The sequence below is a fragment of the Chiloscyllium punctatum genome, chromosome 41 (genome assembly GCF_047496795.1).
Source record: "Chiloscyllium punctatum isolate Juve2018m chromosome 41, sChiPun1.3, whole genome shotgun sequence".
Lineage (NCBI taxonomy): Eukaryota > Metazoa > Chordata > Chondrichthyes > Orectolobiformes > Hemiscylliidae > Chiloscyllium > Chiloscyllium punctatum.
In genome coordinates this window covers 46839130-46851883 of record NC_092779.1, presented here as the reverse complement: position 1 = coordinate 46851883, position 12754 = coordinate 46839130, and the positions used below count along the sequence as shown (strand labels likewise).

The window sequence follows — 12754 nt, the reverse complement described above, 5'->3', positions numbered from 1 at the left end:
TATTCATGTGCCTATCCAAATGTCTTTTGAATGTTGGAACTGTACCTACATCCACCATTTCCTCTGGCAGTTCATTCCACACACTAACTACCGTGTAAAAAAGGTTACCCCTCACGTCTTTTTAAATCTTTCTCCTCTCAACTTAAAAATAAGCCCCCTAGCTTTGAACTTTGCTATTCACCGTATCTATGCCTCTCCTGATTTTATAAACCTCTATAACGTCATCTCTCAACCTCCCACACTCCAGGGAATCAAGTCAGAGCCTATTTTTATGACCGAAATCCTCCATTCCCAGCAAAACATCCTGGCAAATCTTTTCTGAACCCTCTCCAGCTTAATAATGTCATTCCTATAACAGAATGATCAGAACTGCACATAGTACCTCATTATTCTGTAAAATCTCAACATGTCCTAACTCCTATACTCAAAAGGTCTGAGTATGTTAGACGTCTTCTTAACCACCCTGTCTACCTGTGATGCAAATTTCAAAGGATTATGTACCTGGACCCAGAGGTCTTTCTCCAGGACCCTACCATTCATACTACAAGTTTATTTAGTGTTAAATAGACTGGTTAGCAAACTTGAAGTTCATTGATATATAGGATTGTAAAAGTGTGAATAAGAAATTAACTAAGAGAGAGAATGCAGAGTGTGGTTTTGCTTGGTTGCTTTTTAGGCTGGTGGAAAGTAATCACTATGTTTCCCAGGAGTTAGCATTGCACCACTCCTCTTTTGATTTGTTATTCATGATATAGATTTGGTTTTACACGGCATAATTTAAAAGTGTGCAGACGATACGAAACTCTGAGATGTAATAAACAACAAAAAGAATAGTAAGACAATTCAGAAGGAAACAGATTGATAAAATAGCATGGAATGTATATTTAACACAAAGTAGCATCAAGTGATGTATTCAGGTACAAGTTATGGAAAGTATAACAAGTGTCAATGTTTGAAGGTAGCAGTACAAAGAAGATATAATAGCTATCTTTTGTAAATTGTTGTTTAGGCCTCAGCTGGAGTATTTTCTTCAATTCTACACATCACAAAAAGGTTGTGGCAAGGTTGGACAAACTGCAAAGAAAACTTATCAAAATGATTATAGGAATGTGGGTCTTTGTTACTTGGAGTTGAGTGAAGCATATAAATCCTAAATCCTACAACACAGAAAGCCATTTGGCCCACTGCACCAATGTCCTGCACCAGCAATTCGCCTACAGCCACCACCTTCCCCATGGACCAGCAAATTGTTGCTTTTCAGATGTTAGCAATATTGTCCTTAGAGGAAAGGATATAAAGAGAGGTTTAAATGGTGTTGTTCCTAATGATGAATGGTTTTTATGTAGGTGAATAAGCAGACACTGTTATTAATGACAGACGAACCAAACTTCATGGATTTTAAGGTATTTGGCTAAAGAAGTAGAGACAAGCTGAGAAGCATGAGTTTTGAAGATCATGGAATGTATTTCCTGAAAGGGTGATAAAAGCAAATTAAATTGTAGTCAGCAAAAAGGCAATCAGATACATGCTTGAAGGGAGAAAACTGGAAGGTGTCAGATGAAAGTTGGGACTGGGATTTATTGAGATTTATCTTTCAAAGATCTGGCACCGGCACAATGGGCTCTCTTTGCCAGACCTTTCAGCAGTGAAATTAGGAAACACTTTCATTTCAAAGGATGATAAATGTTTGGAATTCTTTCATAAGCAGCAACTGATGGTAGATCCATTGTTAATTTTAAAGCAGAGATTGACAATACCTTTGGTTGGGAGAAAATGAGGACAGCAGATGTTGGAGATCAGTGTCAAAGAGCATAGTGCTGGAAAAGTACAGCAGTCAGGCAGCATCCGAGGAGCAGGGGATTGACATTTCCAGCATAAGCCCTTCATCAGGAATGGGGGGTTGGCCCAAGGAGGCCGAAAGATAAATGAGAGGGACGTGGGGGGAAGGTAACTGGGAACGTGATTGGTAGATGAAAGTGAGGGCGAAGGTGATAGGTTGTAGAGGATGATGGAATGGATAGGTGGGAAGGAAGATGGACAGGTAGGACAGTTCAAGAGGTCGGTGCCAAGTTGGAGGGTTGGATCTGAGATAATGTGGGGGGAGGGGACATGAGAAACTGGCAAAATCCACATTGATCCCGTGTAGTTGGAGGGTCCCAAGGTGGAAGATGAGGCGTTCTTCCTCCAGGCATTGGGTGGCTAGAGTTTGACGATGGAGGCGGCCCAGGACTTGCATGTCCTTGGTGGAGGGGGAGGGGGAGTTAAGTGTTTGGCCACATGGTCGTGGGGTTGTTTTGTGTGGGTATCCCAGAGATGTTCTCTGAAATGTTCTGTAAATTGGTGTCTTGTCTCCCTAACGTAGAGGAGACCACATCAAGAGCAACGGATACAGCAGATCTGCGTGAAAGTACAGCTAAATGTCTATCGGATTAGATTAGACTAGATTACTTACAGTGTGGAAGCAGGCCCTTCGGCCCAACAAGTCCATACCGACCCGCTGAGACCCATTCCCCTAACTCACCCAGACCCATTCCCCTAACACTACAAGCAATTTAGCATTGCCAGTTCACCTAACCTGCACATTTTTGGACTGTGGGAGGAAACCAGAGCACCCGGAGGAAACCCACGCAGACACGGGGAGAATGTGCAAACTCCACACAGAGTCGCCTGAGGCAGGAATTGAACCCGGGTCTCTGGCACTGTGAGGCAGCAGTGCTAACCGCTGTGCCACTGTGGTTAACACTGGTTTGGTTAACACCGTTGGTTAACAAACATCTAAGGTATGCGGAACTAAAACATATTTACTGTGTTAAATCGCAGATCAACTATAATCGCACTGAATAACAACAAAAGGTTGAATGGGTAAGCAGCCAATTTCTGCTTCTCTGTACCATTAGATGGAAGAAAGTATGAAAAAGTAGCAAGCTCAAGAAGCCCTTCACAACTTGAGATTTCAAAACAAAGATTTTCAACAACGGGGTAGAGATGTTTTTGCCATCAATGCTACAAAGGCCATGACATTAAAGAGGGTACCTACATTGGAGAGACACCAGGAAGCATCTTCTTGAGGCACGATCCCAGGTTCCCCACTACTTCATTCACCTCTTCTGATGAAGTTAGTTTCAAAGGAAAAGTGCATCGATCTGTTTCTACAATCAACTGAAAAACACCAAAACAACGTATAAGCGTTTGAGCCTCAGTCAAGTAAATAATGCATAAAGTAGACAAACCTACAAAGGAAACTATGGACCTATGTACCTTAAACTTTGGTTTTCTGCGATCCTATTCATTTCTATGTATGAAATTACAAGCCTGCTGGGTCAGCCTCACAGTAATATTGTTCAACAGGCTAACAAGCTTTTTTTTAAATGCATTGACGTGATGAGGGCGTCACTTCTAGGCCAGCAGTTATAGCCCATCCCGAACTGCTCAGAGAGCAGATAAGAGTTACAGTAAGTTCTGAAGAAAGACCACCCCATCCAAAACATTAACCCTGTTTTCATTCCACAGATGCTGCCAGACCTGCTGAGTTTATCCAGCAATTTTTGTTTTGAAGTTGGTGACATGCTTTTGCATTTTGCTGATTTTGGATTTATAGCAGCATAAAGAAATCCAAAGTGTTTATTGTAATAACTAAATACTTAAAATAAAACAATGTGAATTATTAGCAGTACCTGCTCTAGGGAGGGAGTAAAACATGTAATTGATTCCTCTTTCTCTTCAACTGCTACAAAAGTGAATCAGTTCTGGAGCCTGGAGATACCAATCAGGCCTTCAGAGATGTGAGATGACACATTGTGGGAACTTCCTTCTGAGTGTTGGACTAAAAACATTTCACTATCAGAGAACTAGTTTCTGTCAGATGGCCCACTGCCACTGATACTCTGTTCAAATAGAACAGTTAACTGATCTCATTTCCTTCATTAAACTGGAGATAGAGTCAGGGAATCCACTCGCTCTGTGTTTTGAGCTAAGCTTCAACAATGGTGGCATGACTTCCATGTATGAGAGTAGTGTAGGGACATTCATTCAAGGGCAAGACTCATTATGATTCTAATCAAAACTCTCTGCAAGTTTGATAGTCTTGGTCGTAATTTCAAAGATCACCTGACCACTCCCCGTGTTGGCAGCCACCTTAATTGTTCATTAATGTCTATTTTCTAAAATGGAGTTTTAATAATGATGACACCTTCAGGCATTACTGGGCATGGGACATGTAACAGGATACTTGCACAATGATAAAAGCTTTGAAAACTGGAACTGACTCTGAGATGTACTAACTTTACCCATGAAAAATTGATCAAATATGGATGAAATAAGAATGGTGACCAAATTACACTGTTTACAAAAAGAAACTCTGATTGTTTTTCCAAATTCAAAGTGAAGGTGACCTCTGTTTCTCTAGTCTGGGAACTGGAGTAAAGGCCATCAGTTGCTTCACAAAAATAATATGCATTTTACACAAGCAATTTCCCCAAAATTATTATAATAATTTGGATAGTACTCAAACAGAATGGGCAACTCAAGAAAGCAAACCATTTTCTAGTGAACTTGAAATGGCATCACACCTAATTTATCATAAGTGAAAACAATGAAACGTTTTACAATTATAGCATCTGTTGCTCAAGTTATTAATTTGGAACACTGCTACTGTGAAATTACTTTTTAAAATTCCCATTGCAGCTTACCCTGCTTTTAAGAGAGTTTTGCAAAATCTCCTCACAAACATTTTATCAATGAAACATGTGATAAGTCTGTTCATCCACATTTGCCTGAGGCCTCATTACATTTTCTTGTGGTAAACAGATGAATTACAACAACCAATGAGCAATCAAAACTACAGCTAGCAGTCCCCAACGTCATAAATTTGTAAAGAAATATTGTGGGTAGACATGTTAATTGGTTCAATACAGACAAGTACCATAAGCAAACCAAATGCTTTGAATCAGAAGTCCTTCTGCTTTGAGTATGCAAAGCATAGACAAGTATCTTCCAAGATCTATTCTTCAGAATAGATTTAGATGTCCTCTGGGGATATGTAATGAAGAAATATTATACTGAAGTCAGCAATGAAAGTTGAAATAAGCTTAAAAAAAACTGTAAAAGCTTTAAATTAGAATGCTGAGGGAGTCATTCAGCTAACGGTTCATCAGACCTCGTCTTGAGTAATCCAGAGTGAATAATTTTAATGGACTTTGTGAAGTAGCACTTGAAAAACAGAAGTCTTTAATTAATTGTCTTTATTAACATACATTGCAGCAACATTCTCTGCTTTTGCGGTTTGGATACATCAAAGCAACTTGTATCATGGCCTAATTGAGCAACAGGCTATCAGGTTGTCTTTCGGTTATGCCACAGATGCTCCAGACAGGTTGTTGTGGTGTGTTGGCTATGAAGGGTTGGCCAGCAGATCAATGATGTGGCCAATGTGTACATCTTGAAATGAAGTCGGAGTAATAAAATTAGCATCACAATGTACAATGACCATACATAATTCTAAAATTACGTCAGAGTCACAGAGTTAGACCCCAAATACAGAAAATTGTAGACACTTGTCGAGCAGGAAACATGGGTCACTAATCTCCATTCAGCAAGCTGCCAGACGGCAATGTGATATTGAACAGAGTTTTGTTTTGATGACAGTGATGACGGAGGGATAAATACTGATGAATAGATCAGCGATAACTATCTTGTTCTTCTCCAAAATAGTGCCAAAGCATCCTTTATATCCACCTGAGCAGGTGAATGGGGCTTTGAGTAACTGTTGATCCAAAAGACAGAACCCTCCAATGGGGCAATGCTACCTCAGCACTGCACTTAAGTGTTAGCTTTGATTTTTTTTGTGCTCAAGCCTAGGTGGGAATTAAAGCCAGCACCCTGTGATTTCAACCAAGCCACAAGTGAGATTGCCTGTGAAGGTGCGTTGTTGTTTTTGATGCAAAGAAAATTCAGAGATGTACAAGAATTTGATATGTTTAGATAAGTTGGAGGAACCAAGGATGTTCCAACAAGGAACAGGTATGCAGTTGAAACCTTTTTGGGCAAGAGATGCACAGATAATGTGTGAAAGGTTTTTTTATGCAAGAGGTAGAATTTACCTCCACCATCCATTTGGGCATTACAGTCCAGAGAGATAATATGGAGGAAAACCTTGGAAACATCAGCATTCATGTGGAAATTGATTCCATATCTGTAAACATCATAGCCAAAGGGCAGCACTAATCTTAGAAAGGGGAAGGGTCAAGTATAAGAATGGTGGCTTGTACACCCTGACTTTGTTACTGTGAAGTTGACTTGAGGTCACTGTTCTCATCATTTTGGTTGTCAATAAGAATATTGTGCCTGAATCATTTCATGTATGTAATGGGGTTAGCATGTTTCTTTATTTTGTCTTATCGTTGCATGTTACTGTTGATATTATTGATGTTCTGGTTAGTGCTATGTGAGTATTCCATGTGTTATATTTGTACTTTTTAGTCAATGTTTAATTTGGGTAATTCTTTGCCTGCATCCCACACTCCTGCATCTTCCATTCTCCATGAATTGATTTCCTACTCCTAGAAGTATCAACAGATGATGACTGGGAACAGTTATCTGCACTTGTATGCCAAAAGGATCATTCTCATGGTGAGGTAACATTTGCACTGAGCAGTGTCACTGTAAGAGGTAGTACTGTGACATGCAAGTTTTGTTTATTTTGCTGACCTTGTTAAAATTAACTACAACACAATACAGATATATCTTTAGACCCAGGAGAATGTGTCAATGAGTTAGTCTGAACAACTCTTCACCTATCACACATTGTCCTAAATCATCTTCCACTGCACTGTAACCTATTGTTTGAAACAAGTTCTTATTATGTCCTTAATAGGCTAAAGATTGAACTCGATGTACTCAATCCTATGTTATTCAGCTCAGTGATAGTTGTGCTCACTGTTTGTTTTGGGAGGCCCTTTCACTGCAAGATTTACCAATATTTCTCACCAATTCTTACATAAACCCATCTCATTAACTACCACCCCATTCCGTCTTACCATGTGCCATTCCCAGAAACTCAATGGACATCTGCAAACAACCAGCATCCTCTGCATATGAGCCATCTTTTAAAAAGGTGCTGATTACCAAGATATGCACTGGCAACCCAGCAACTGAATAGCACAGCAGCCACAAATCCGTGCTTCTAATGGTTGACTCTCTCAAACATACAACCCATTCTCTCATGCCACTTCCTATTTAACTATTTGGCCACGAAACTGACCTGTCCTTATCTACATCCCACATAAATAACCTCTCTAAATCATCCCCAACACCCACTGAAGACCCATAGTTTGCTATTGCCCAGTAGGGGTTCACCACACATTGGTCAGCAACTGAACAATTTTAAACATGAGCTTTCATTTATATCCACTGAAAATGAACACAAACAAAATGAAGAGAGGCTGCAGTTTACCCCAACAAAGCAAACCAAATGCTGTCATCATGCCCAACAACTGTTCCATAGTCCATGATGATCTGCTGTACTCAGCTCTCATCTTCTGGAACCAGATATCATTCAGGTCCTCGCCGACTTGTAGCACCTGATACGACTGAGCTCTCTGTTCTTGCACACAAGTTGAGTTCCCTCCAGCTCAATGTCTCCTCCTCTTTGAAGGACTGCTCCTGTTCTCCCAGTTTCTCTCCTTGATCCAGTACCTCTCCTTGCTGCCTGCTCCAGTTGTGCAGAGCACATCACACCCAGGCTGTGGTGGCACACACATGGTCCAGACTGAACTGGATTAAACTTTCAGCAGAGCCCATTGTCTTACTTACATCACACTTGATGAACTTAGTATTTCCTTCCTCCTCAACACTCTTAAGTTTAAAAGTGATGGGACATTTTGGTCAACATTTGCTTTTTTTCCCCAAGTCATTATTGCTAACTTCCACATCACTGAGATGGCAAGGCTAGATATGCATGCACCAATATCATCAAGCTAATCACCTTTAACCTGCATTTGAACCCTAAGCACATTCAATCTGCATGCACTGCAAATGGGAGAAGAGATGACTGCAAGTTAAATATGGCTGGAGTTTGTAAATTCATGCGTCATGTATTTTAACACTTGTGTGTTAACCACCAATGAACATGGGTACTGTGCTTTCACCCATCAAACTGACATTGGGCCTGCCTACCCTGAGCACTTATCTCAGCCATTTTCCAGGTGGAGGTAACATGCTGAGGATAGTCATGGCATGGAATGCAGTGCACGGTGGATACCACATGGAGAGCCATCACATTGAACTTCACCTACAATTGTTCCTCCCTGTCTTCTGGGCCTTGATATTGCACATCAATGATGCCCACCCTGGTCCTCGAGGTCCCCTGTGGAGGCCACAGTGGTGATCACTAGAAATAATTCCTCCTCCCACCACCTACTACACCTTCCAACGCTGCTCCACATACCCCACTCAACATTTTGTAATTTTCTCCCATCACCTCCAGACATGCCCCTGCTTTCAAAACTAACCACCCCTCCTCCCCCACCTTCTATACATAATTCTCCTCAGGTTTGATGGCTCCATAGGAATGACCATCAGCCATTCCCCAGACTATACTCAGACAAATCCCTTGGCAATCCCAAGCAGAAGAATGACCGAGGCCAAGTCCTTAGACTGTGGGCAGACTGTGCCCATCGCTGACAGACTCCCCACTTGACTGGATCAAAAACTAGCTCCCACCCACTTTCTGACATGGCCATTTAAGTGAATAAACATGGAGCATGTTTGCCATGCAGGCAACACCCTGCTGACAAATGCTGTTTGTGCCTGTCATTGTGTCTTTAAAAAGGCATTTAACAAGCTATAATACCACTTAGTTGGCAATTCATGCCTGTCTAATGAGGAACTTGCTTCATGGCCGACAAATAGTTAAAGGGTGCAGCGAATTACTCCTGACATAGAGGTAGATCTCACTGGACTTCACGTTCAAAGCCTTGCCCTCGTCAGCATTGATTGGATCTCTATAAATCTGCAAAGACTGGGCTGAAGGTTCCGTATAACTGGCCAATATTGGCAAAATTGATAGAAAGTGAACAGATCAGTTGCAATCCTGCTCCATGGATGTGCAGATACTTTGTGAAGTGTCAATAGCTCTTGGTGCTAATTGGACCAAGAAGCTTGGCATGCCTCATATTTTTTCCAGCTATTTACATCTGGTCAATGTATGGTTTCTGTAGCCAGTCTTTGGCTTGAGCTATCTTTGTACGTGTTTCAGGCAGATACAGTTAGACATCAAGTCTACCAGGATGTTGCCGGGTATGGAGGTTTGCGTTATAAAGAAAGGCTAGATAGGCTGGGACTTTTATTTTCACTGGAGCATGGGAGGTTGAGGTGTAACTTTACAGAGATTTATAAAATCATGAGGTGTACAGAGAGGATTAATGGTAGGTGCCTTTTCCCTAGGATGCAGGATTTCAAGACTGGGGACATATTTTTAAGGTGAGAGGAGAGAGATTTAAAAGAGACATATGGGGCAATATTTTTGAAAGAGTATGGTTTGCATGTGGAATGAACTTCCTGATGATAGTAGTGGATATGGGTACAGTTGCAACATCTAAAATATACTTAGATAAGTACATGAATAGGAGAGGTTTGGAGAGATATGGGCTAGGAGCAGGGCGGTGGGACTAGTTTAGTTTGGGATTATGTTCGACATAGACTGGTTTGACCGAAGAATCTGTTTCTGTGCTGTATGAATCTATGATTCTATGACATGCTTGCCCCTGAAGATAACATCTCTGAGAACACTCATCTCTGGAACGACAAAATGTTTTTCAAACCTCTGGAAGGGGTCTGGCCACCTATTAATCACCATGTTTTCATAATTGTTGCAATATATGATCTTTCAAATGTTACTTATTGCAGTTGCTAACAATTACTATATACTGTCAAAACCCACATGGCCAGTATGTGAACCATCTTCTATTTCAATACTGATGAGATGTATTTGCATTTTCAAGGAAGTGTGTGTAGCTTTGGATGAGTTGAGTAAAGAATGTGAAAAATCAGATGTGACCTTGGAACTACTTGGAATAGCTTGTAGCATGTGTCACAGTCATAGCCTTGTAATTTTATGCATAAATGCTGTAATCTCAGTGATGCACTAGTTATCAGTTTATCCAAGGTTATTGTGAACAGTTTGTAGTCATTTTTTATGGTAAAATTTTATCTAAACAAGTGAAAGCTTTTGGACCCAAAATCCAAAGTTAATATTTCGCCAACAAAATTCAAATAACAGGGCGATGGGTAGATTGCAAAAAAAAAGCATAGGCTTCTCTTTTTATATGTTGCCTGTCCAAGAACTTCTGGGGAGGCATTAGGCTCTACTGCAGATTCCTCTGACGATCATCCGGCCATGTAAATGATGATGTTCCTTCAGAATTTCTCACAGAGATGAAGCTTTCTATGTAAGATTTAGTATGTACGGCTAAAGACGGCTGAACAAGTCCAGGCAACACTGCCAATCGCCTTTATCTCATGGGTTAAGCATTATACTAATGCCATCTAATTTGTCAGGTTCAGAATGAAGGTTAGCGTCTGAAAATATCGACACAAAAAGGTCATCTACATCAATGTTGCACTTGCTGCAATGGGATACCAGTCCTACAACTTCCAACAGGAGGTGCAAGTTTGAATCATGTTCTCGTGTTGTTTTGGTATTTCACAAGCGATACAGCCCACATGTTGGAAAATAGCTTCTCAGATCGAAAGTATAAATTGTTGTTGCTGGAAACTGTATGTCTCAAATTAAGTATGAAACAATGATAACTCCCGAGTGATCTCTTCGAAATTGTACTAAACAATATCCGTTCATCACAACAATTTGTGAAAAATTTGATATTCGCATAGGGTTTAGTTCTTTAATGTTACTATGAATGATCATCCTTCTCAACCTCTCATCTCACCTGAAGCATGGTGGACTGTCAGGTTAAGCCACCACCAGTCATCTCTCCCTAATGAGGTCAGGTAAGACTGCGGAGACTTTACCTTTTACATTTAATTCCTTAAATATGGAAACTTCATATGGGCATAATTTCAGTGCTACATTTCTGGAAACTAAACCAATTTGTATATAGCCAACCATTTTTTAAAGATGTGATGGAGCTACACAAGTATAGATTAGATTCCCTATAATATGGAAACAGGCCCTTTAGCACCCAACCAGTCCACACTGACCCTCCGAAGAGTAATCCACCCAGACCCATTTCCCTCTGACTAATGCACCTAATATTATGGGCAATTTAGAATGGCCAATTCACCTGACTTGCACATCTTTGGACTGTGGGAGGAAACTGGAGCACCCGGAGGAAACCCACGCAGACACGGGGAGAATGTGCAAACTCCACACAGACAGTCATCTGAGGCTGGAATCGATCTGGGACCCTGGTGCTGTGAGGCAGCAGTGCTTACCACTGAGCCACTGTGCCACCACTAAATCTGCCCCTTATAGAATATGACATCTCTTTCCATCACATCAAGTAGTACTTTCAGTTTAATCTAGATTGATGCTTCACTTGTTACATCAGCTACAGTGATGATAGCGTTCATTGTGGTCTGTTGTCCTTACCATTATCTTGTCAACACAGAAAATTGTTAACGACGGGTGGGGCGGGATTTCTATATCTCAGGAGGCTTACAATTATTGAACCTGTGGTCACCTCAGTGTAGAATAGTCAGGATGACTGTGTTATGTTAATGTAGCAACATTCAAATGTAATGGATATCAGGAATGGAATCCCCAAGTTATTAGGTATGAACTTAGCAGTGGCTGGTTGAGCTATCATCTTCCACATACGCTTCTCTGCATGCAAAGTGGCAGAATGACAGCACTTATATCTATAATTGAATTTTGTCCACAGTGTATACTATTTTGGTCTCATAACAGTTACAGGGGAAATGTCAACCGATGATACTAGACAAGCCAGACTTGCAACAGGAACCTGGCTGGATAGATCATAATTACTTTTTGGTTTTGTAGCAAAGTAATCATTTATGAAAAAATAAACAGACATGTTGAAGTTTTGTTTTTAAATAAAGGAACAAAAATGTTTGTGAACAGGTATGAAGATAGCCAAGGGAAAATATCACCTCTTTTTTTATATAACACAAATTCAAAGATTTTTAAAAACACATTAGAAATAATCTATCCACACTTTATAAATTTAGCTGAAGTAACAGCTGCGTCTCTGAATCAGTATGCTTTGGCAGCTGACTATATTCACAGAATCCCAACAGTGTGGAAGCAGGCCCATTGAGTCCACACCAACCGTCGAAACAGCACCCCACCCAGATCCATCCCTTTCCCCGTAACTCTGCATTTCCCATGGCTAACCCACCTTGCCTACACATCCCTGGACACTACAGGCAATTTAGCATTGCCAATCCACCTAACCCGCACATTTTCGGATTGTGGGAGGAAACCAGAGCACCCAGAGGAAACCCATAATGACATGGGGAGAATGTGCAAACTTCACACAGCCAGTCACCTGAGAGTTGAATTAAACATAGGACCCTGGCGCTATGAGGTAGCAAAGCTATCCACTGAGCCACCATGCCGCCCCAAATGTTTCCATTTTAAGAATATCTAGATTTGTCCTGTCAGCATGACCCAGCCCAGACTATTTGTACGGGTGAACAAAAAATACTTTCTTATTAATAATTTAATGGGTTTTAAGTAATTAAAATTTTGAAGTGAAACCAAAGTAACTCTTCCTTA

The 12754-nt window shown here is 40.7% G+C and overlaps 1 protein-coding gene across 8 annotated transcripts in view; it reads right to left on the bottom strand.

Annotated features, from left to right (window-relative positions):
• LOC140465031 (F-actin-uncapping protein LRRC16A-like) overlaps nucleotides 1-12754 on the bottom strand; it is a 470304-nt gene that overhangs the window by 273902 nt on the left and 183648 nt on the right. For all 8 annotated transcript variants that reach the window (XM_072560843.1, XM_072560842.1, XM_072560840.1 and 5 more), the window contains exon 5: nucleotides 3038-3159. In XM_072560843.1, the coding sequence (XP_072416944.1) occupies nucleotides 3038-3159 (122 nt within the window). The remainder of the gene's footprint in view (nucleotides 1-3037; nucleotides 3160-12754) is intronic.